General features: G+C 39.0%; 1 protein-coding gene across 1 annotated transcript in view; it reads right to left on the bottom strand.

Annotated features, from left to right (window-relative positions):
• Positions 1 to 23,841, bottom strand: part of LOC124555108 (importin-13) — a 195,498-nt gene that overhangs the window by 133,707 nt on the left and 37,950 nt on the right. The window contains exons 6-8 of the mRNA XM_047128909.1: positions 11,904 to 12,048; positions 2,406 to 2,615; positions 1,620 to 1,802 (exon numbers count right to left, since the gene is read on the bottom strand). Of these exons, the coding sequence (XP_046984865.1) occupies positions 1,620 to 1,802; positions 2,406 to 2,615; positions 11,904 to 12,048 (538 nt within the window). The remainder of the gene's footprint in view (positions 1 to 1,619; positions 1,803 to 2,405; positions 2,616 to 11,903; positions 12,049 to 23,841) is intronic.

Genomic DNA, 23,841 nt, shown 5'->3' with positions numbered 1-23,841 from the left:
AATTCTTGCTCACTATGTTTATATCAGAAAGGGGGAGGAGTGGAGGGGACTACCATGAAGAAAATTTAAATGCTTCCATAAATAAGTGGGCTTATTGTAACACATTTATGCTTCACCAAATGCTTCATTTATTGGTGGAATCTTTATGCAAAAACCTAAAAATGGTTTCAAGTAAAGGCATTTTCTGACATTAAGCAAATTTGTTAATCAACTATCAACATGTGTCAATTTTTGAGTGTGCTGCAAAGCACAAAAAATGTGCTGTTGATAAATTTTCTTTTGCCTTCAGGAAATAGTGGTACTGCTCACATCTAACAGAATCACTGCTACAAGTTTATGACTGGCCTATCCCATGTCAAGAATGGTGAGTTGACAGTCATAAACTGGCTTGACACAAGGTTGATTTTGTCAATGGATGAAAATACTGTGAGAGTTTATAAATTGATCTCAGAGTAACCATGGAAAAATGCAAAATAGTGAGGTTCAACACATCTTACCCAAAAACAACATGCACCACCTTCCCATAGTTCATACACCTTGTAAATGTTCTTCGCTCACCAGAAAAATGATTAGGAAAAGTGGAGAAGAAGAAGATAATATTGATAGCAACAGCAGCAGCAGTAGTAGTAGTAGTAGTAGTAGTAGTAGTGACAAAACAAATTTCAAAGTAACTTTTTTCCAATACATAAAGTATACAGTCAACTGGTTGCTACTGTAACAACCTTGACCAAGTTTCAATACCACCACTTTTTCAGAAGGAAAGTAACGTAAATTACATGACATTAAAAATGAAACATACATGGTGAGCTAATGTGCTCACATCACACGGTAGAAAATATGGAATAATGTCCCCAATGGCAGCAGTAAAAATTTTTACAAAGGCACATCTTGTTCAAAGAGCAGACATTGGACTGTATGTGTTGCATCTAGTTGTGATGACAGGTAAACTTGGTGTAGAGTGTGCCACTCACTGGACACTAGAAGCATGATAAATTCTCAACTGTGTTAGGTATTTTTTCTTTTGACATCTCTGTATTTGGTAACAGCCTTGGATAATTAAGCACATATAAATATATAACACACCCTTTTTTTTTCAAAACAATGGAAGACATACACTTAGCACAATAGTACAATATCATATCATAAAAATGCTAGCCTTTGTGTAATAAAACAGAAGGATAATATGAAACGTGCTCTTTATCACCAAACATTTATAACTCTGCTGTGCACTTTCTGAACGAGTTCCTACTTTATTAAGGAAATAAAAGTATTGACTCAGAAAAACAGTTATTAAACTTGTTTATGATTGATTGAGGAAAACTGCAATCTCTTAATAACAATTTCTTTTTATAGTGAAATACTCAAAGAAAACCCAATAACTAGCTTATATACAATAAATATATTACTGCCATAAATCACTAACAGGTAATGGTAGCTACGACAACAAAAACTTTAGAGCTTTATAGAATCCAAAACTACCAGAAATTGATTAAACAACAAGAAAAATATGAAGGATATCCTGACTGGTCGCACATTTTGAGAACTAAATTAAATCTCCTTTATACATTTACAACATACTGCCACCATTTCAGACCACGATAAGCATGTAAAATACTCACTAGTGTGTCGGCAACATCTTGCCTATACCATCTCAGTTTCTCTCGGTCGTCACTGTTCCATTCATCTATATCAGGTGGAAGAGCAGATTTTTTCAGCAATACCTCAACCAATGTGCAGTATATTGGTGAAAGCACAGTTATACAATCAGTCCTCTCATCTCCCTCCATGGGCTGCACATCTTCCTGAAAATATCAAATATCACAGTTTTCCTAAACTTCTTGCATGAACTGAAGGAAAAGTATTAAATAAAGGTCCCCTAATGAGTTGTGTTTGTGTAAATGTGTGTGTATTTTCTATTTTGGAAGGAGGTCTTCTGGCTGAAAGCTAAATGTATAGCAGTCTTTTGTTGTGTCTGTCTGTGACTCCAAGTCTCCTCTATATTCTGAGTAGCAATCTATCCTTTTCATAACATTGTTGTTATATTTACTAACCGTGTGACTTGGAGCCTATTTCGGTCCATCACTGTTTCTATTTCATTTTTACTCATTTTATATTACTGCTTGTGCAGAACTCAGAATAAGAGGTACTAAACATATAGCAAAGTGAATGATTCAATGACTTTCAAATTAATTAGTACTTCAAAGATGAAGGTGTGTCAGCTGGTTTACTTGCTCTGTAATGGTCCACATTACTGTTATGGATCCTATGTACTGTCTCCTACTTTTTCACTTCCGCCTTTTAAATTTTACACTGACTATATTCCATAGAATTTGAATTTATGTCAGATAATAGCTAACAACTACTATTAATTTATGTGACAAAAAATAAAAAAAGTAATTTATTACCTGTAAAATGTACCAAAACCCTAATGAATGTACACTTATACATTCTTCTACTGGATAGACACCTTGAATACTGGTAGCACGCAGAATATTTTCGACGATTTTGCTGCCCAACACTTTAGAGCTGCCTGGTTGTAATAATAGACGTAGAATCAATTTAGAGTGGCATTCCCCCATTCCTACAAACAGTCTGTATATTTTACTTGTTACAACCTGAAATAAAGAAGAAATATGTATACTAAAATTATGTAAAATATTACATAGCGCTTCATCATTGAGGACTACATGCAAGCATACACATGGAACACTATCAAAGTAGATACAGTACACATTACTGTATCATAATGGGCTTGAAAGACATAATATGAGTGTGTTGATAGTACCCCTATAATAATTTGGGCACACAATGCTTCTGGTTGTCTATATGCTCCTGAAAACGTTTCTTCTCCATGCTAAGTTGAAGGTACATAGTTGTGATTGTGTGTGGACTAGTTTCTTGGAATATTCTCAACCCTCCTGAGACGAACACTTACTACGTCAGTATATGACTGAGATTACAATAAAGGCAACAACACGATCCACAATTGTACAACTCCCTCAGTTCATTGTGTGTGCAGTCCAATGTTGAAGGTGACGATGTGAGAAAGGTGGTTGGAGATAACAGTACTCAAACAGGAACATTGATGGAGTTGCCATCACTTATCAGAGCGACAAGAGAGTACCATGATACCTTCCCTTTGCAAAACAATTTGGCTGAATGTTTACATTTGTGCACACCTTTCGCATGTTTACTCACTACAACTGTTCTTTTTTCAGAAAGTTTCAAAAAGTGCTGACAGAGTGGTGCCAAAATCAAATGACCAAATTAAAAATAGTGGTACTAAACAAAGGAAATCATTACAAGCAGAGCAGATGATGGTAATATTTGAGTCCACATAATTCTAGAAACCAGGGCACTCTGAAGTTCAGATCTACAATTCAGCACTCATATGTGATTTTAGCCAATTTGAGGAAACAGCACACACAATCAGGATGTCTACGGCATGCATTTTGAAGTTAATAACCATATATTCCAACATCTGGGACAACATTAACCTCAGTCCATACCAATATTCAACATGTGTTTAAAAAGTTACATCCAAAATGAGCCACTTCTGTCAATGACTGGAGCTATACTTATTTTACAACATCTATTTCATTCATTTTTATCTGCAGTAGCAAATGGTTTATATGTCAGATGGATTCCCTGCTTTGATCAAAGTGTGAGCCACTCAACTTCTTACCACGTACCAAGGTAGATATGAAGTTGGCAATGTGGGTACTTCATTGCATTTCCACCAGTATATATTCACACACAACTCCCATGACCAATCGACTTTTGGTATGGTGGGATGACTTACTACCTCAATGATACAGATAGACAAAGCACAGGTAGAACCAGATGGAGAAACCAGACTTAACACATGGTTCCTGAAGAGGGACAGCAGCTTTCCAGTAGTTGCTGAGGAAACAATCTGCATGACTGAATGATCTGACACTGTAATATCAATTAACAAGGCCTTGTATACTGGTACAGTATTGCAGTATGGTTAAAAGAAAGTGGAAACTATGGACATAGTATTTCCTGAGGACATGCAGATCAACTGTATGATTTAATGGTGATGGTATCCTCCTGCATGAAATATTTCAGAGGTAAAGCAGTCCACAATTTAGATCTCCATGCGAGGGCTACTCAAGAGACTTTTGGCATTAGAAAAAGGCAAGTTTGTCATTCTATGGGTCAGAGTGTGGAAGTTAAATCCATGTTAAGCACGTTACAGAACTTGAAGAGCTAAATGGATAGGTTGGACACACTGTGGATTAGTTAGAGAGCGGAAGAAGGAAGAACAGGAATGCTGGTCAGATGAGTATGATATTTTAATCACAAAGTCAAATAAGATAATGCAGGAGCATGTGGAATAATGAATAAGGTTACAGAAATGTGGATGAAGGTCTACAAACAACGCAGTAAACAGATTATCACAGTCATGACAAATCCATGGTCCATATAGTAGTACAAGCCTATTAGCAGCTCTGATGACGAAGCTGGAAAAACGTATGGCAAAACAGATGAAATTATTCAAACAAAAATTTAATTGTAATGGGGAACTGAAATTCAATATGGGAAAAGAAGAAAAAGGAAAAATAGAACAATAGCGTGGACTGGGGAAAAGGAATGAAAGGGGAACTTGCTGGTAGAATTTCCCGTCAACCATGATCTAGCTGTTGCAGACACTTGGTTTAAGAATGATGAACGAAGGTTGTATACGTGGAAGAGAACTGGACACACTGAAATGTTTGAGATAGATTATATAATGATAAGACAGTTATTAAGAAACCAGAATCAAAACTGAAAAACATTCTCACAGGCAGATGCGGACTCTAATCACGAATTATTAGTTGTGACATGAAGATTACAGTTCCCAATTGCAGAGAGGTAGAATAGTAAGGATATTGGATAAATTGAAACAACTAGAGGTCATCGAGAGTTTCAGAGGGAGCTTAAGGCAACAACTGATTGAAATGCATGAAAGAAATAAAACAAAAGATGAACAGATAGCTTTGGATGATTAAAAACTGAACACAGCAGATGAAAACCTACACAAAAAGACAAGGGCCAGTAGGAATTCTTAGACAACATGACAAATATTTAATCTGATAGATGAAAAGAAAAATATATAATGCACTGCATGAAACAGGCAGAATGGGATACAGATACCAAAAAAGGGGTGGGGGGGTGGGGGGGGGGGGAGAGAAATAGGCAGATAGATAGATAGATAGAGAGAGAGAGAGAGAGAGTAGGAAATGCAAATGGCAAAACAGGAATGGCTGAAGGAGAAATGGAAAGCTGTCACATCATGCCTAACTATAGGATAGGCAGATGCTGCTCATAGGAGAAATTAAGACAATTTTGTAGAAAAGAGAAGCAACTGCACGAATATCAAGAGCTCTGATGACAAGTCAACAAAATACTAAGGAAAAAAGAGAAAGCTGAAAAGTGGAAGGAATATGCAGAAGTGCTATATGAAGCAAGGAAACTTGATGACAATATTACAGAAAGGAAAGAACGGAAGACAATGAGATGGGTGACGTCATACTGTGAGAAAAATTTGACGAAGCACTGGAAAACTTGATGCAAAATAAGACAACTGGAGTGGATGGCAGCCCCTCAAAATTATTAGGATCACTTTAAGCACCAACTGTAACAAAAATGTTCCTTCTGGTATGCAGAAAACATGCCACAGGCGAAATACACTAAGATTGCAAGACCAATGTAATAGTCCCCACACAAACGAAGGTAGGTACTGACATATGGGTGTATTATTGAACCATCAATAATAAGTCATGGTTCCAAAATATCGACACAAATTATTTACAGATGAATGGGGAAACCTGCAGAAATGAGCTTTGGGAAGATCAGTTTTGGTTCTGGAGAAAAGTAGAAACATGTGACAACTTATAAGACAGAAGAAAGGCAAACTCAAATTTACACCACTTGCAATCTTTAAAAAAGCTTTTCACGGTGTTGACTGGATTACAGTCTCCGGAATTCTAAACTTATTAGGACTAAAATACAGTATGCAAAAGGTATCTACAACTTTTACAGAAACCAGACTACAGTTCCAAGGGTCAAAGGGTGCGGCAGGATTGTGCTTCATTATCTCACCTCTGTTTTTCACCTCCCATTTCAAGAGCTTGTAGATTACTTTGATGAATATCCAAAAAGTAACCTAAAACCTGATACTCATAACCTACATTCCACTTATCCACATTTCAGTTCACCTAGACTGAGAAAGAAAGTCATAATTGCTGCATCGGTAGGAGTACAGACAGAATGGCAGTAAATTACAAAGTTTACTAATTTAAATAATCACGCATATCAGAAAATCTATAGTTTCACACACACAGATATTTTTATAAATCACAAAACTCTGTAATACGCTACTCAGCACTTGGCAAAGTTCAGAGCCTGAATCTCCTCAACATTCCAGTGTATTATTCCAAAAATAATGGTTTAAGGAACCGTTCACTGCTCACTTAAAAAGGGTAAATTTCAATATTGTACTCACCATGTGGATTAATAATGCAATGGGCAGCACACAAATTATATTGAGCAGAATGAAAGAAGCTTTTCAAATGCTACAATTCACGTGAAAGTCCACTTTACCATTACTATAAATGTGTGATCTTGAAGTTTTTTCAACATCACTCGAAGTATCCATACGCAGCCATCTTACGGCTCGTGTTCCCAGTTGCAGATTGCATCACAACGCATTTCACTGCAGATCTCACCACTGACAGTGATGTACAATGTTGACTAAACACTTTGAGTGAATGAACCTTGAGGCAGCTTCAGGGTTCCTTACACAGACACAGTGACATTCGGAGTGGAGCGCTAAATGGAACACCCATCTCTGAAATGCTAGGGCCTGTGACTGTGCTTAAAAAGCTGTTCCCTCTGCATACCCATTAACTGAACTGTAATTTGGTACATCATCATTAATCATTACATCAAATATAGTGCAGTATTTTCTCCATTCTGGCTTCTATTTAAAAATGTGTGTGAATTCCTATGGGACTAGACTGCTGAGATCATCGGACCCTAGACTTACACTGCTGCGCAATCCACGACATCGCACCTCAAGCCGCGTGGCCACTCCACGCGATGGCTTATATCTAATTGTATGATATGGTTTTTTCCTTCAAAATTTACATTTATTTAAAACTATTAAACAGTATTACAGAAACTTTCACCAAACCCTGTACATTACATTTTTATGTCAAAGTACATATATTTTCCAAATTTCAGCTTTTTATCGCTCTTTCCCTGCCACCTGCAAAAAATTATGAAAAACAAATTTTTGTGGAAACTTTATTCAGTTTTTCTCAAACTTAATCTTTCTTATACCTATTTCATTCTACAAACAAATTATTAAATTCTAACAATATTTAATTTCTTTCTTATATACTTGTGTAATACTTCGTCTGCCCATGCACAGCCAAAGCACACTCAGTATGACCTTGAGGCAGGGTATGAAACGAAGGCAGTAACTGAGAAGAAAGTGAGGTAGGCCTATAATCTAATCCCCTAGTTATTCAATCTGATTCTATCCCCCTTGTTATTCAATCTGTACAGTTGCAAGTAATAAAGTGAGTGAGAGCGTTTTTTCTTTTTCTTTTTTTTAAATTACTTCTTATGGGTGCATAACAGCACGGCACGTAATAAAGAAAACCAAGCAGAAATTTGGGGAAATCAGTCGAGCAGAGTGGATAGTGTATTGGACAGAGGTTATAAGATGAACAAAGTTTTGCTATTTGAGCAGCAAAATAACTGACAATGGCTGAAACAAATATGATAATGACTACTTGCAACAGCACAAAAAGCATTTCTGAAAAAGAGAGATGTTAACAATAAACACACACAAGAATATACACTTTTGAAAAGTGGAGCTACAAAAGAATGCTGAATATCAGACTGGTAGATCATTGAGGAACTAATGATCAGGTACCGAATCAAATTGACAGATTGACAGGAGGGGGGGGGGGGGGGGGGGGGACTTTATGGCATAAGTTGACGAAAAGAAGAAGAGAGATGTTGATGGGAGACATCCTCAGGCAAGGGCTACAAAACAATGCTGAAGATCAGATGGTACATTGTGGAACTAATGACCAGGTGCTGAATCAAATTGGGGAAAAAGGACTATATGATATAAGTTGATGAAAAGAACACCTAGACTGACAGGACACATCCTGAGGCAACAAGAAATAGTTAATTTGGTAATGGAGGGACGTGCAGGGGCTAAAAATTGTCACAGATGTCGTACTGTGCCTACTGGCATAAAGGATATGTGCACGTACAAAGATTAGTGCAAACCCACCAGATAAAATAACAGAAGACTTGTGAAATATTATTATTTCTATGCTCATCTTAAATGCTCTCACAACCCACAATCCATGTAATAATAATAACAATATAAAAAAATCTTCAAACAGCTGAGTATGTATTTATTTCAATCTTGTATTAGTCTGTCTCCCCCTCCCTCCTCTCTGTCCAATCCCTCTTTCCCCCTCTCTTTCCTTTCTCTGTCAATTTCCTCCTACCCCTCCCCCCTCCCACTGCCTATCTATTGCTTCCCCTTCTCTTTCCATCTCCTCCCCTCTCTCTGTCCATCTCCTTCTTCCCCATATATGTGTCCATTTCTTCCCTCCCCCTCTGTCAGTCTGTCTCTTCCCCCCCCCCCCCCCTCCTTTCTCTCCGTGTTCTCATGCTCACCCCAACAGGACATTGGCTGTTCTTACTCTTACAGTATTTACTTCTAGATTGTAACTACACTCCTGGAAATGGAAAAAAGAACACATTGACACCGGTGTGTCCGACCCACCATACTTGCTCCGGACACTGCGAGAGGGCTGTACAAGCAATGATCACACGCACGGCACAGCGGACACACCAGGAACCGCGGTGTTGGCCGTCGAATGGCGCTAGCTGCGCAGCATTTGTGCACCGCCGCCGTCTGTGTCAGCCAGTTTGCCGTGGCATACGGAGCTCCATCGCAGTCTTTAACACTGGTAGCATGCCGCGACAGCGTGGACGTGAACCGTATGTGCAGTTGACGGACTTTGAGCGAGGGCGTATAGTGGGCATGCGGGAGGCCGGGTGGACGTACCGCCGAATTGCTCAACACGTGGGGCGTGAGGTCTCCACAGTACATCGATGTTGTCGCCAGTGGTCGGCGGAAGGTGCACGTGCCCGTCGACCTGGGACCGGACCGCAGCGACGCACGGATGCACGCCAAGACCGTAGGATCCTACGCAGTGCCGTAGGGGACCGCACCGCCACTTCCCAGCAAATTAGGGACACTGTTGCTCCTGGGGTATCGGCGAGGACCATTCGCAACCGTCTCCATGAAGCTGGGCTACGGTCCCGCACACCGTTAGGCCGTCTTCCGCTCACGCCCCAACATCGTGCAGCCCGCCTCCAGTGGTGTCGCGACAGGCGTGAATGGAGGGACGAATGGAGACTTGTCATCTTCAGCGATGAGAGTCGCTTCTGCCTTGGTGCCAATGATGGTCGTATGCGTGTTTGGCGCCGTGCAGGTGAGCGCCACATTCAGGACTGCATACGACCGAGGCACACAGGGCCAACACCCAGCATCATGGTGTGGGGAGCGATCTCCTACACTGGCCGTACACCACTGGTGATCGTCGAGGGGACACTGAATAGTGCACAGTACATCCAAACCGTCATCGAACCCATCGTTCTACCATTCCTAGACCGGCAAGGGAACTTGCTGTTCCAACAGGACAATGCACGTTCGCATGTATCCCATGCCACCCAACGTGCTCTAGAAGGTGTAAGTCAACTACCCTGGCCAGCAAGATCTCTGGATCTGTCCCCCATTGAGCATGTTTGGGACTGGATGAAGCGTCGTCTCACGCGGTCTGCACGTCCAGCACGAACGCTGGTCCAACTGAGGCGCCAGGTGGAAATGGCATGGCAAGCCGTTCCACAGGACTACATCCAGCATCTCTACGATCGTCTCCATGGGAGAATAGCAGCCTGCATTGCTGCGAAAGGTGGATATACACTGTACTAGTGCCGACATTGTGCATGCTCTGTTGCCTGTGTCTATGTGCCTGTGGTTCTGTCAGTGTGATCATGTGATGTATCTGACCCCAGGAATGTGTCAATAAAGTTTCCCCTTCCTGGGACAATGAATTCACAGTGTTCTTATTTCAATTTCCAGGAGTGTATTATGTGTACCAAAGTTCTTTGAAATAATTCCAGATGTTTAATGAGCTTTTTACTTGTAGCTTCACATATATTTTTAACACATTTATACGCATACTTCACCAGTATCTCTAATGAACTTTGCCCTGAACTCTCATGCAGATCAATGTTTACGACATCATCTCTCCTGAACTATGTGGTGTACAATGACATAATTTTGCAGGAACATCCACTGGTATATGTGCCCACTGTCTGCATAATGTGTTGTGAATTGAGTTAATAGTAAAGAGTTAATAAATTAAAATGTCTTGCATGACACAGCAGTTTTCCGAGCATCTCAGTGTTTGATGTCATATCTCTTCAACTATGTGTCGTACATTAACATAATTTTGCTGTTACTTTCAATCGAGTGTGTGAATACTGCTTGCAAAATTTGTCACAAATACAGATAGTAGTAAAGAAGTAATAAATTAAAACGTTATGCTTCGCATTCAGACATCGCGGGCTTTTTCACCCCCATCCCTGTGATAAGTAGGTAGCTCTTACCACCACAGTGATTCTTTCCAGGCAGTAAGTGATGTGTGTACCACGTTTGGTTGAAATCAGTCTAGTGGTTTAGGAGGAAATGGCGAACACACACACACACAGATAGATATACGAAAGAGCTGGCAGGTCAATAGAAACACAATAAATTTTTCCCGCGTGGAATGTTTCCCTCTTTGCCTTTACAAATGTCTGCTTGTGTCTGTGTATGTGCGGATGGATATGTGTATGTGTGCGACTGTATACCTGTCCTTTTTTCCCCCTAAGGTAAGTCTTTCCGCTCCCGGGATTGGAATGACTCCTTACCCTCTCCCTTAAAACCCATATCCTTTCGTCTTTCCCTCTCCTTCCCTCTTTCCTGATGAGGCAACAGTTTGTTGCGAAAGCTTGAATTTTGTGTGTATGTTTGTGTTTGTTTGTGTGTCTTCGACCTGCCAGCGCTTTCGTTCGGTAAGTCACATCATCTTTGTCTTTTTTTATATATATATATATATATATATATATATATATATATATATATATATATATATATATATATATATATATATAAACATTCCACATGGGAAAAATATATCTAAAAACAAAGATGATGTGACTTACCAAACGAAACTGCTGGCAGGTCAATAGAAACACAAACATACACACAAAATTCAAGCTTTCGCAACCAACCGTTGCTTCATCAGGAAAGAGGGAAGGAGAGGGAAAGACGAAAGGATGTGGGTTTTAAGGGAGAGGGTAAGGAATCCCTTAAAACCCACATCCTTTCGTCTTTCCCTATATATATATATATATATATTTTTTACTCCTGATGATGTCCATACTCGTTCCTCCCTCACCATATTTAAAACACTGCATAGCTCAACCAAATCATTAAAAAAAGAAAAGCCATAAATAAGTTCCCTGCTATGTACATGTTATCAAACAAGTGTTACAAAGACGATGTTTTACCACTTGATGTAACTTATGAGTGTAGAATACCAATGTCGAAGCACTTTTATATGATTATTTTGGAATGTGCATACTTTATATTGGTTAAAATAAATTGCCTGAAGAAGCCACATGTTGGTAATATTTAAAATATAGTATACAAGACAGAAAAACCAAATATACAATTCAATCAGCAGTAAGTGGTTGCATATCAGAATATGTTAAAATAATGGCAGTAATTTCGTACTATTCATACTTACTTCATCAGCAGAATGCCATTTAGGACCCAACAAAACTTCTAACTTCAAAATCTCTTCCATGAGGCGCTGGACATGTTTTGGGTTTAGATGTGTATCAGGGTGCGTAACCAGGGACTCGAGACAGTTTAGGGCAGCTTCTATGAGACTGTTAAGCATAAAGAATACAATGTAATTGCAGTATATTTTCTCAAACTGTAGCAAAACACTCAGTTCAAAAATACAAAATGCACTTCAACAATGTTTTGAGATTTAATTAATTCACCCATAAGACACTCAGGTATTTAACAAAGATAAATATATGATGTAGGCGATGACCTGGTAAAGATAGCTACTCAAACTAGTGGCACTAATGTGCATTTCATGCAACTGTTTCAGCATCATGATCAGCCTCGTCTTACCGCGACTGTTAGGCGTGTTAACATGGGGCTGGAGAAGGCACTGATGGCAGAGGGCATGGGTCACATTTCAGTGGTACCAGTTGGCTCTATCAGTAGATCGGGTTTCACTAGGCATGGCCTGCACCTCAATACGTATGGGAAGGGGAGGGTGGCAAAGCTCGTAGGTGACAGTGTAGTGGGTGGTGGTGTGATTACACATGGAAAAATTCCTGTAGTAGTTGGTGTTAGAGCTGCACCTTTTTTTAGATTAAAGTCAGCTGATAGGTATACCTGCTTACAGGAAATCCCTCTAAGGGCTCACCTTCAGAGGATGTCATGTTTCCAAGTAGAGAAGAAATTAGCATATTTCATCAAAATATAAGCGGTATTAGAGATAAAGTTAGTGAACTGCTTATAGATGCTGACTCTGAAATTATTGGTATATCAGAGCACCACTTACATAATTTGACAGTTCAGAGGCTTTCTTTACCACAATAGATTAGCTGGCTGTTTTTCGAGGAGTTCCTTGTGAGGTGAGGGAGTGGCTATGTACGTAAAAAACAGTATTCCATTTGAATCCATAGACGTATCATGGCACTGCACTGAACAGACATTTGAATGTTGTGCAGGAGTAGTTGAATTTAGTGAAACTAAACTTCTAATTGTTGTTGTTTATAGATCCCCTAACTCTGACTTCAGAGCATTTCTGCTCGAGCTAAACAGGGTTCTTGATTAACACTGAAGGAAGTGCCAGAAATTAGTTATATGTGGTGACTTCAATATAAATTTTGTATATGATGGTGCAAGAAAAAGGATGTTGGTAGATCTCCTAAATTCAAATGATATGATGCGGACTGTGTTTTTTTCCAAATAAGGTGCCCAACAGCAATAGAGAATTTTTTAAACTTTGTCAAGAAACAAGAGTGGCAGGATGTTTATAGTGTCGATAACACAGATGATAAATATAGTGCTTTCCGTAACACATTTCTCACGCTCTTTGAGAGTTGCATTCCATCAGAACATTCTAGAGGGGGAACTAGTAGTAATAGGCAGCTCGGACTAGTGGGATAAGGATATCATGTAGAACAAAGCAGGAATTATATCAAAATGTTAGAAGTAGTCACAATCAAGCTACAGTAGCCTATTACAAAAAGTACTGTAAGGTGCTTAAAAATGTTATTAGGAAGGCAAAGAGTATGTGGTATGCAAACAGAATAGCTAATTCACAGGATAAAATTAAAACCATATGATCAGTTGTGAAGGAAGTGCCTGGTCAGCAGCACAAGGTCGACGATATAAAGTCGGTTCATAGTAAAAATATTTCTGTTACTGATAAATCAGATATATGTGCAGTACTTAACAATCATTTTCTGAGCATTGCTGGGGAATTAAATAAAAATTTAGTTTCTGCAGGGAATCATATAACTTTCTTGGCAAATACCTTTCTGAGACTGATGTCTGAAACACTCCTCTGTGATACAGACAAGGGGGAGATTAAGTCAATAATTAAATCACTGAAGACGAAGGACTCTCATGAATATGATGGAGTATCTAGCAGAATATTCAAGTACTGTGCTGCACATATTAGCCCTGTATTTGGCAGTATTTGTAATTTTTCCTTTAGGAATGGTCAATTTCCTGAACGATTAAAGTACTCAGCAGTAGAGCCGCTTTATAAAAATTGAGAAAAGGATAATGCTGACAATTTTAGACCTATTCCTATGCCATCAGTGTTTGCTAAAGTTATTGAAAAGGCTGTGTATGTAAGGATAATTGATCATTTTATATCACATAATTTGCTATCAAATGTACAGTTCGGCTTTAGAAGTCGTTTAACAACTGAAAATTCTGTATTCTCTTTCTCCGTGAGGTACTGGATGTGTGAAACAAAAGGTTTCGAATGCTAGGCATATTTTTTTTTTTAACTAAGGCGTTTCATTGTGTTGATCACAAAATATTGCTCCAGAAGCTGGACCATTGCAGAACACGGGGAGTAGCTCACAAATGGTTCACCTCTTAGTCTAGCAACAGACAAGAAAAGGCCATTATTTACAATGTTGAGAAGTGCTGTGATGTGGGGTCTGAGAGGGGTACAGTCAAGTAGGAGGGCGCCCCAGGGATCAGTGTTGGGGCCTCTCCTGTTCCTTATTTATATAAATGATATGCCTTCTAGTATTACGGGTAACTCTAAAATATTTCTGTTTGCTGATGACACTAGCTTGATAGTAAAGGATGTTGCGGGCAACACCGGTCCCGTTTCATACAGTGCAGCTCATGACCTAAGATCATATTTTCATTCACTTATGTCATATGGTATTATATTTTGGGGTAACTCTTCCCATTCTAAAAGGATATTTTTGGCTCAGAAACGGGCGGTTTATGCGATAAGTGCTGTTAAGTTCACGAACTTCTTGTCGACCCCTGTTCACGAGTCTGGGTATTTTGACATTGGCCTCTCAATATATACACTACTGCCCATTAAAATTGCTACACCATGAAGATGATGTGCAACAGATGCGAAATTTAACTGACAGGAAGAAGATGCTGTGACACGCAAATGATTAGCTTTCCAGAGCATTCACACAAGGTTGGCGCCGGTGGCGACACCTCCAACATGCTAACATCGATTTCTCATACACAAACAGCAGTTGACCGGCGTTGCCTGGTGAAACGTTGTTGTGATGCCTCGTGTAAAGAGGACTCGATCCCTGAGTCAACAGATGGGGATGTTTATCAAGACAACAACCATCTGCACGAACAGTTCGACGACATTTGCAGCAGCATGGGCTATCAGCTCGGAGACCATGGCTGTGGTTACCCTTGATGCTGCATCACAGACAGGAGCGCCTGCAACGGTGTACTCAACGACGAACCTGGGCGCACGAATGGTGAAACGTCATTTTTTCGGATGAATCCAGGTTCTGTTTACAGCATCATGATGGTCACATCCATGTTTGGCGACATCGTGGTGAACGCACATCGGAAGCGTGTATTCATTATCACCATACTGGCGTATCACCCGGCGTGATGGTATGGGGTGCCATTGGTTACACGTCTCGGTCACCTCTTGTTCACATTGACGGCACTTTCAACAGTGGACATTACATTTGAGATGTGTTACGACCCGTGGCTCTACCCTTCATTCAATCCCTGCAAAACCCTACATTTCAGCAGGATAATGCACGACCGCATGTTGCAGGTCCTGTACGGGCCTTTCTGGATACAGAAAATGTTCAACTGCTGCCCTGGCCAGCACATTCTCCATATCTCTCACCAATTGAAAACCTCTGGTCAATGGTGGCCGAGCAACTGGCTTATCACAATACGCCAGTCACTACTCTTGATGAACTGTGGTATCGTGTTAAAGCCGCATGGGCAGCTGTGCCTGTACACCCCATCCAAGCTCTGTGTGACTCAATGCCCAGGCGTATCAAGGCCATTATTACGGTCAGAGGTGGTTGTTCTGGGTACTGATTTCTCTGGATCTATGCACCCAAATTGCGTGAAAATGTAATCACATGTCAGTTCTAGTATAATATATTTGTCCAATGAATACCCATTTATCATCTGCATTTCTTCTTGGTGTAGCAATTTTAATGGCCAGTGGTGTATATTCCTTACTGTCATTTCTTGTTAATAATATTAGCTTATTCCCAAGAATAAGCAGCTTTCACTCAGTTAATACTCAGCAGAAATTCAACCTGCATTTGGAATGGACTTCCTTAACTCTTGTGCAGAAAGGTGTGCAGTATACTGCTGCATCCATTTACAATAACCTATCCCTCGAATTCAAAAATCTTAGCAGTAATCCACCCACTTTCAAATCGAAACTGAAGAGTATTCTCATGGGTTACTCCTATTCTTTCGAGGAGTTCCTTGAAAAATTAAGCTGATTCTTGTTGTATTGTTGATTGTGTTTACTTAAACTTATGGATTGACATTTTCGGGTTCATAAACATTTTATTTTTATTTGCTATTACTTTTATGTTGCAATTTCATGTACTGACTTGTTCCACGGCCTTAGAGATTTGCTCCTCAATTTGGTCCTATGGAACTTCATGTGTAAATAAATAAATGAATAAAGATAAGCATATGTGCCTCTTTATACCATTAATTATAAGGAAATATAAATCAGTATGTGTTTAAAGTCAGCAGTGCACTTTCTAAAGCCATCCTGTTGTTATTGTTGCTAAGCTGAAACCCCTTTGTCTTGCATTCACGCAAATGCAAGTCCTTACAATGCACCCACATTATGTGTTTAATTTTAATACAAGTACTTAGTGTGTGTTATGGTGGTGACACAAGTGTTAATGAATATCCATGTCACTGTGATTTTTATACATTTGCTGCTCCTTTTTGTTATTGTCCATCAATCAGATCCTCTCTCAAGTAACACAAGTGAAGTGCCTTTCTGTGTACTCTGTAATTCATTATGTAACAGTGAGTACCCTTTTTCGTTCTAGCACACTCCAGTCATTTATTTGATCATCAGTCTTTCCTTACCACTTTACTCTATGCAGTCTTTTTTTCTCTTTGTACTATATTCATCCTCTACTACTTTATTCAGGCACTGTACACTAATTTAAATCAGTAGTAATACAAAAAATAATGGTTCACAGTGGCAGGAACATTGTATAAAAACTTTCCTGAAGTGGAAAAAAAGTAGATGTGAATTAAAACTAAAGTTTTATTTCTGATGAAGAGATGAGGTGATATTTAAAACAATGAGATTTAATCAGGGTGTATACGTGGACAAGGAAAAAAAATTCTCAGATTTCCCGGTTAAAATTACATTTTCTACCAGGTGACAGCATATTTTCCCTTATCAATCCTTTGAATGGTTATGGTTTTATACACGGGCGTACAATTTCTCGGCATTTTAAAAAACGAAACTCAGGGAAAAAGACACGTTTTGGAAATATCTTTGATGTGCAGCAACATGTACACTGCTTATTTTCAAATTACGAAAGTATACATTGGAATTCCACCAAACACTACATATTACTTTCCGAATCATTGAAATTGAGAATGCGATGCACTTTTGTAAGCCGTTTGTAGCTCATGTCTTGTGATCTCACCAGCCAATGACAGCGGATATTCAGAGCATAGGACATGTGATGTAGTCAGCCAACAGCAACATCACTGTTAAGTAGCACGAACACACAAACAGGAAAAGTTAATAGTTTAAATTAATATACATGGTGTAGCTTCAAGAAAAGAAAAGCTTTCACATATAATATTGGTCTCAAGCTGCAAGAGAAGCTAAGCTTTCGCATATACCGTTGATCTTTTTTGCGCGCGTTACACTTTAAGTGAATTTTTAATAATGACATAAATGTCTGAACTTCAGGGTTCAAAATTCTTCTAAATGGCTCGTCATCAAAGAGTTGATTTTTAAAAGAGAGTCAAATGCTCTGTGATTTAATAAATTCATTGTACATTCTTGTACATAGTTCAACTTATGTAAAAGGATATTTACTTTGAAAGTAACGCTTTTCAAACCACTATACGCAATATTTTCCCGCGACCTGTTAGAAATAGGTTCGTTTCAGCAGTTGCCAGAGAGCGCAGATAACAGGCGACACCGCGCTTGGGTAGCTATCATGACGTAGGAAGCCCATATGTACATACCTGTAAAACATTGAAAGATCATACATTACGTCATAAAAGAAACAAGACATCAGAGGATACTGCAAGAGCATCAGAATTTCGTGAACCATATTAAAATGTGCACATTTAAAGTGCATACTTAAAGGGCACATTCATGTGTCCAAATTCCTAGTGAAGTAGACCTCGACCTAATATTAAGCTTTTCAGTGTGGTTTTCGGGATGTAAATTTTCTTGGAGCACCAGTACTGTATTATATCATGTTTGGTTCTTTATTATGGCATAATGCCGTATGTGCTAGAAAATGAAAACATGCACTTGAAATCCAGCGAACAGTTGAAACTAGCCAGTACTGTGGAATTAAACATTTCGTTTCAAATACATTGACTGCCTCCATGGAAAAGGTTAACAAAAGTCAAATTTCTTCAGCAAACAGACAAAAATAACTTCATTGTTCCACAAGGCGATTAATGCTTGACTGTCAGAAGGGTGGAAATAAAATAAAATCTGAAACTAATGACATATTTCAGCCTTCCGTAATTATGTGAATGTGTTTTAATTCACTTGATAGCCAGCCACAGATATCCGTTTTGTTTTCATTTGACATGAAAGTAAACGAAGGGGAAACAGCAAAATCACTAAATGTAAACACGGGTCACGTGGAGACTACCCATTATAACTCAGACAGCTTTGCGCCTCAGCCCTGGATCTACAACATCTGCGAACCGGGTCAATACTAAAAAAAAATCGAATTTTCAAAATATGTTCCCTCTTGTAGCACACATCTTTCTGAAAAGTCTGAAACATATAACATATGTATTCGAGGAAATGTAAGACATATTATTTGGTCTTAAGTATGCCAAAGTGTAGTGCCACGACTCTTCATAAAGCATTTATCTACCGCATATCCAAACTATATTCAGGAGAGTGGAAACTGAAATGTCCTGTGGTGCTTCTCCTGCTCCCAGTCGGCCCGTTTGACAGCCTGCCCATCTTTAAAAAAAATCTTGCAATTAATAGCGGATGAGATTATTTGTAACCGAGAGAACAAGAACTCTTCAGAAAATCTGAACTCTTTATTGCCTACTAGTTAATAACTTGCTGTTTTGTGTGACATAAAATTAAACACAGGATATATAAAACCAATACTGACAAGAGATAAGCAAGAAATTACACATTTCTTCAAACCTTAGCTCCTAGCATTTTTTTCTCTCTAATCTTGCTACAGTTTTACATGGCGTGCTTTCCTTTCTGCGAAAGAATCTATTACCTCATCAAAGTTCGTCAAACATTTTGCTACATGAAAAATTGAAATATCGTTATCTAATACTGAAAAAGCTGTTAATACAAATAATACCCAAGTCTGGTGTGGTTTCTCGATCTGATTACATCTATTTTGTCACTGTCGGCTAGATAAAACAAAATAGGCCTTTCTGATGTGGCAGCAATTTTGTAACACACCAAATAAACGAGACTGTTTTGACATAAATGGCCATTTTTATTACATGACAGAATATAATCCACGAAGTACCAACATCAAATGCCTATTAGGCCTACTACAAGCAAAAAGCTTAATGTTAGGAAATAGTTTCACATTTCATTCATACGCACCAACTTCTCAAGCATAAGATCGAAAAGTAGTTTACGAAATTTTTTTATAAATTTGGAATCGTCTTATTCTTCCATAATTTGTGTGATGTCCCCGTTTCTTCTCCTTCCTCGTTCTATCAATCAATCTTGTCATTACCAATTCTGTAGCTATTGCTGCAACTGTGAAAATTTGTTCACCGATTAACTTCACTAACCCTGCCAGAATTGCAGGTTTAGTTATCCCACGATTATTTTCCGGTTATGCGTTGTTATGTGTCCGAACAACATATTTTCCGCGTTACTTCCAGAACAGAACTTATGCGGCTGCTAGCCAGGGACTGTACTACTGGTCCTTACTAGTGTAGTGATCTGGCCAAAAATTTTCTATCAAAATTTCATTTTCTCGGATACACCGAGAAGATAATACGTAATCTTTCTCACATGTTATTCCTGTCAGTCGTTTATTTCCATTCTGGTAGTCTGAATCTACGGAATTTGCTAGTAATTATAACAATGCTGATCATATGCAAACCCAATCAACCACATAATCAGACAGCGATTGGCATTCATCCGTTCAGGTTTACTCTCTCAGCTCGTATAGCTCCGTCCCCTTTTGTCTGCGTAAAGTTTATTTCTAGATGCGACAAGGATTCTCCTGACAGAGACATCACTTCCACTATGCATGCATTCAAAAGTCAACTTATGATTCACTCAGAAATCAACTTAAAATGTGTTCAAAAACCAAAAGGAAAGCGTTTCAAAATCATATGAATAATCGATAGACAAACGTGCCCTGGATGCTAGGCGCTTTGTGAAACAAGTTTTTTTCCTCAAGAATGTGAATTTGGCGCCCCCTTTTCCCGGTAGCACCTAGCTGCTTGCTGCGACTTCTTGCACAGCCAACAGCCACATTCCTGTAGTCAGAAGTGGGAGAATCTACTATTCAAACGTGATTCAACTGACTGCGCACACGCATGAGCCCGCGCATAACTGCTAAAACAAATCGAATGTAAACAGTTGCGACTTCACGGTCATTGGAGGCAATATGTTGTTACAAAACACTGCATAGTCTTCCTAAAGCCTTTGACACATTTTCAATTGGCAGACGCTTGCATGAGCACTGAGTGTCATTGTTGTATATGGCGCATTTCCTTTGCAATTTAAGTTATTTTTGTTTTTTTTTTTTTCTCTTGTTTATGTTTTATTGTTGAAGTATTATTCTGCAGTAACGGGATACAGTAATATCCTTTGTTAGAGTATCCGTTCTTAACAGTCAAAATTACAAAAATTTAACTAAAAACTAAATCAATGAAAAATTCCCGGAATTCTAAAAATATCCCGGGTTTTTCCTGGTTTTCTCCCGGATGAAAAAATTCCCGGGATTTTCCCAGATCTACCGGTTGTCCCGGTTCATATACACCCTATTCATTCATATCCCACATACATTGTATACTAAAGGCTGTTTAAAAAAACCTGTGAGAGCTAAAGCAGCAGCCACAGAGCAGAGTATAGGTTTAGTAACCCTTATCCATAGCCCTTAACATGCATTACGAGCCTTAAGTTTACATTCTCCCCACTCCTTCCATTTTCTGTATATCCAAAATGGCTACGTGTTACATGATGCTGTACATTTGCATATTAGTTTTTGTATGTGCTTCCTATGTGATATAAGTATAAACTGCAATCACTCACAGAAAGGGTGTTAAAACAGCTGCAAACAATGGCTACCCTTCTAAGCCCCAAATTTTCTTTATGATGCTCTTTTTGGTTCCATTGGCATATCTTTGAACGAACCTGTTACAGCATAAGGTCAAGCGCCGGCACGCCAGTCGGAACAAGAGAGTAGAGAAGGCTGTGAAGAAGACATTAGCCAATTGCATGCTGACCAAACCCTCTCCAGGACAATGCAACAGCAGCAGCCTCTATGCGAAGAGAACATAAGCCTTCTACAGCAGCGCCAAGACTAGTAATTGGGACAGAAGTGTCAAAGCTGATTTTTTGCTCATACATTCTATGTAGCTCAAACTTAGAATTGTTATACTGAAGAGATTTCTTATTTTGTCTGTCGCCCTTTGCTTGCAACACATCTGTTTAGCACAAAGTTAAGTATTGTATTTTTTTCCTTTTTCTAATGAAACTCATTAATACAATTTGTTTGAATGTTGTCTAGCGATCCGAGAAAGCGAGTTTCCTAATCTGCCCATAGCTGACGACTAGGCAAGATTCAACAGAACCAACAGCTTCAGAGTTGGTATTATCATACTTCTCTATCCTCACATCTACATACTGTTTCTCATCCTCCACTAATCAAGAACCACTTGTATGGTTCCACCTTCTAAGCACTGTCATTTTTCTCTGCATTTGAAGGTTCTTCACAATTTGCTCTTTCTTGTACTCAATAAGTAACGCCATTCTTTACAGCATAAAATAACTAAGTAACATGTTTCTAAGAAACTCAAACTGAGTCCACACATGACTACAACTTTTCTCCATCAAGTCATTGATAAGTCGATATGGTACATGAAACAAAAGTATTCCACAGATCAAGTAATAACTTACTACAAGTTATGTGACAGATTAGGGTCATCCAAAAAGTAATCTCAGTTTTCAAGTAGCAAGGGAAGTAGTGGGGGAATACAGTATTACCGAGCGCAGTGGTGCAGTGGTTAGCACACTGGACCCACATTCAGGAGGACGACTGTTCAAACCCGCGTCCAGCCATCCTGATTTAGGTTTTCTGTGATTTCCCTTAATCGTTTCACCTAGCGAGGTGGCGCAGTGGCTAGCACACTGGACTCGCATTCGGGAGGACAACGGTTCAATCCCATGTCCCGTCATCCTGATTTAGGCTTTCCGTGATTTCCCTAAATGCCGGGATGGTTCCTTTGAAAGGGCACGGCCGACTTCCTTCCCTGTCCTTCCTTAATCCGATGAGACCAATGACCTCAATGTCTGGCCTGCTCCCGCAAACAATCCAATCCAATCCTTAATTGTTTCAGGCAAATGCCGTGATGGTGCCTCTGAAAGGGCACAGCCGATTTACTTCCACATCCTTCCCTAATCCGAGCTTGTGCTCAATCTCTAATGACCTTGCTGATGATGGAACATTAAACACCGATTTCCTCCTCCATGCTGCATAGAGATCAAATGTGATGACAGAAGTGGTTGTCCATTTATAGACAGCTATAAACTGGTACATAAAATTGATGAACAAATTGGTGATATTTCAATGGCCGGTAAACTTTTTGCGATTTTCTGAGAATGTTTTGCACGAAATCATGACAAAAAAATTACAGTGCCACTATTCTGAACTTACTGGGTTAAAGAATTCCTTTCTGAGAACTACAACACTTAGCAGGTTACAGATACTCTAGACTTTGTTTTTCATTATGATGCGGAAGGAGAAGGTCAACCAAACTAAACCATAACTGGCGACAAGATATGGATTACCAATGCTAACAGTGAGACAAAGAAAAGTGATGTGTTGTCATACCATCTTGCCCAACGAACCAAAGAAAACATGCCAGAAAGCTTATGACTAGCAGTTTTAGGGGTGTTAAAGGAATCCTGCATGTGGATTTTATGGAACGCAGAAGAACAATCAGTTCTGCAGCTTGCTGTGAGACATAAAGAAAATTAAGATGAGCCATAGCCATTCAAAGTAAGTAAGGTGATATCTTGGCTACCAGTTTTGCGTACTTGCATAACAATGTTTGGCCACACACTGCTAGGCAAACAGAATAATAGTTGCATCAATTCAAATGGGATGTTTTTCAACACCTGTCTTACAACACTCACTTCTTCACTCACATGCAACTTTGGTTTAGTTCCCAACACTGTGACTCCAATTAAGCAGCTCAAGATGCTGTCTTGCAATGGTTTCACTCTCAGACAGCAAAATTTTATGCAGAGTGAACTTGTCAAATTATAACGAGATTTACCAAAAGCTTGATTCTGAATGGTGGCTATGTAAAGCAGTATTACAAAGGTGAAGTTTTAAGAGTTTTGTATAATAAACTTGCTTAAACTATTCCAGTATTTTATCCATAGCCTCAGACAATACGGGCTTGAGCAAAATTAAATCAATGTGCTATAATGTGGTGGCATATAGCCTTTTGATGTAACTAAATTGAATACATTAATTTTACATATTTAAATTTTATTATAATAGTTTAACATTGTGAGGAATAAAGTAAAAAGAAAAAAAAGTTGGCATCAGTAGCAATCAAACCTGGATTGACAAATTGCCAGACTGCGCAATTAGACCACTCAGCCACAATGCTGTTATGACAACAGCTTCTCAAAAATTCCTTACACTGTAACTGTAAATCTTTTAGAGAGCATTAGGCAAACTATTCTAAAA

The sequence above is a fragment of the Schistocerca americana genome, chromosome X (assembly GCF_021461395.2).
Source record: "Schistocerca americana isolate TAMUIC-IGC-003095 chromosome X, iqSchAmer2.1, whole genome shotgun sequence".
Taxonomy (NCBI): Eukaryota; Metazoa; Arthropoda; class Insecta; order Orthoptera; family Acrididae; genus Schistocerca; species Schistocerca americana.
The sequence above is the reverse complement of the archived record's forward strand: the minus strand, read 5'-3'. Positions and strand labels throughout refer to the sequence as shown.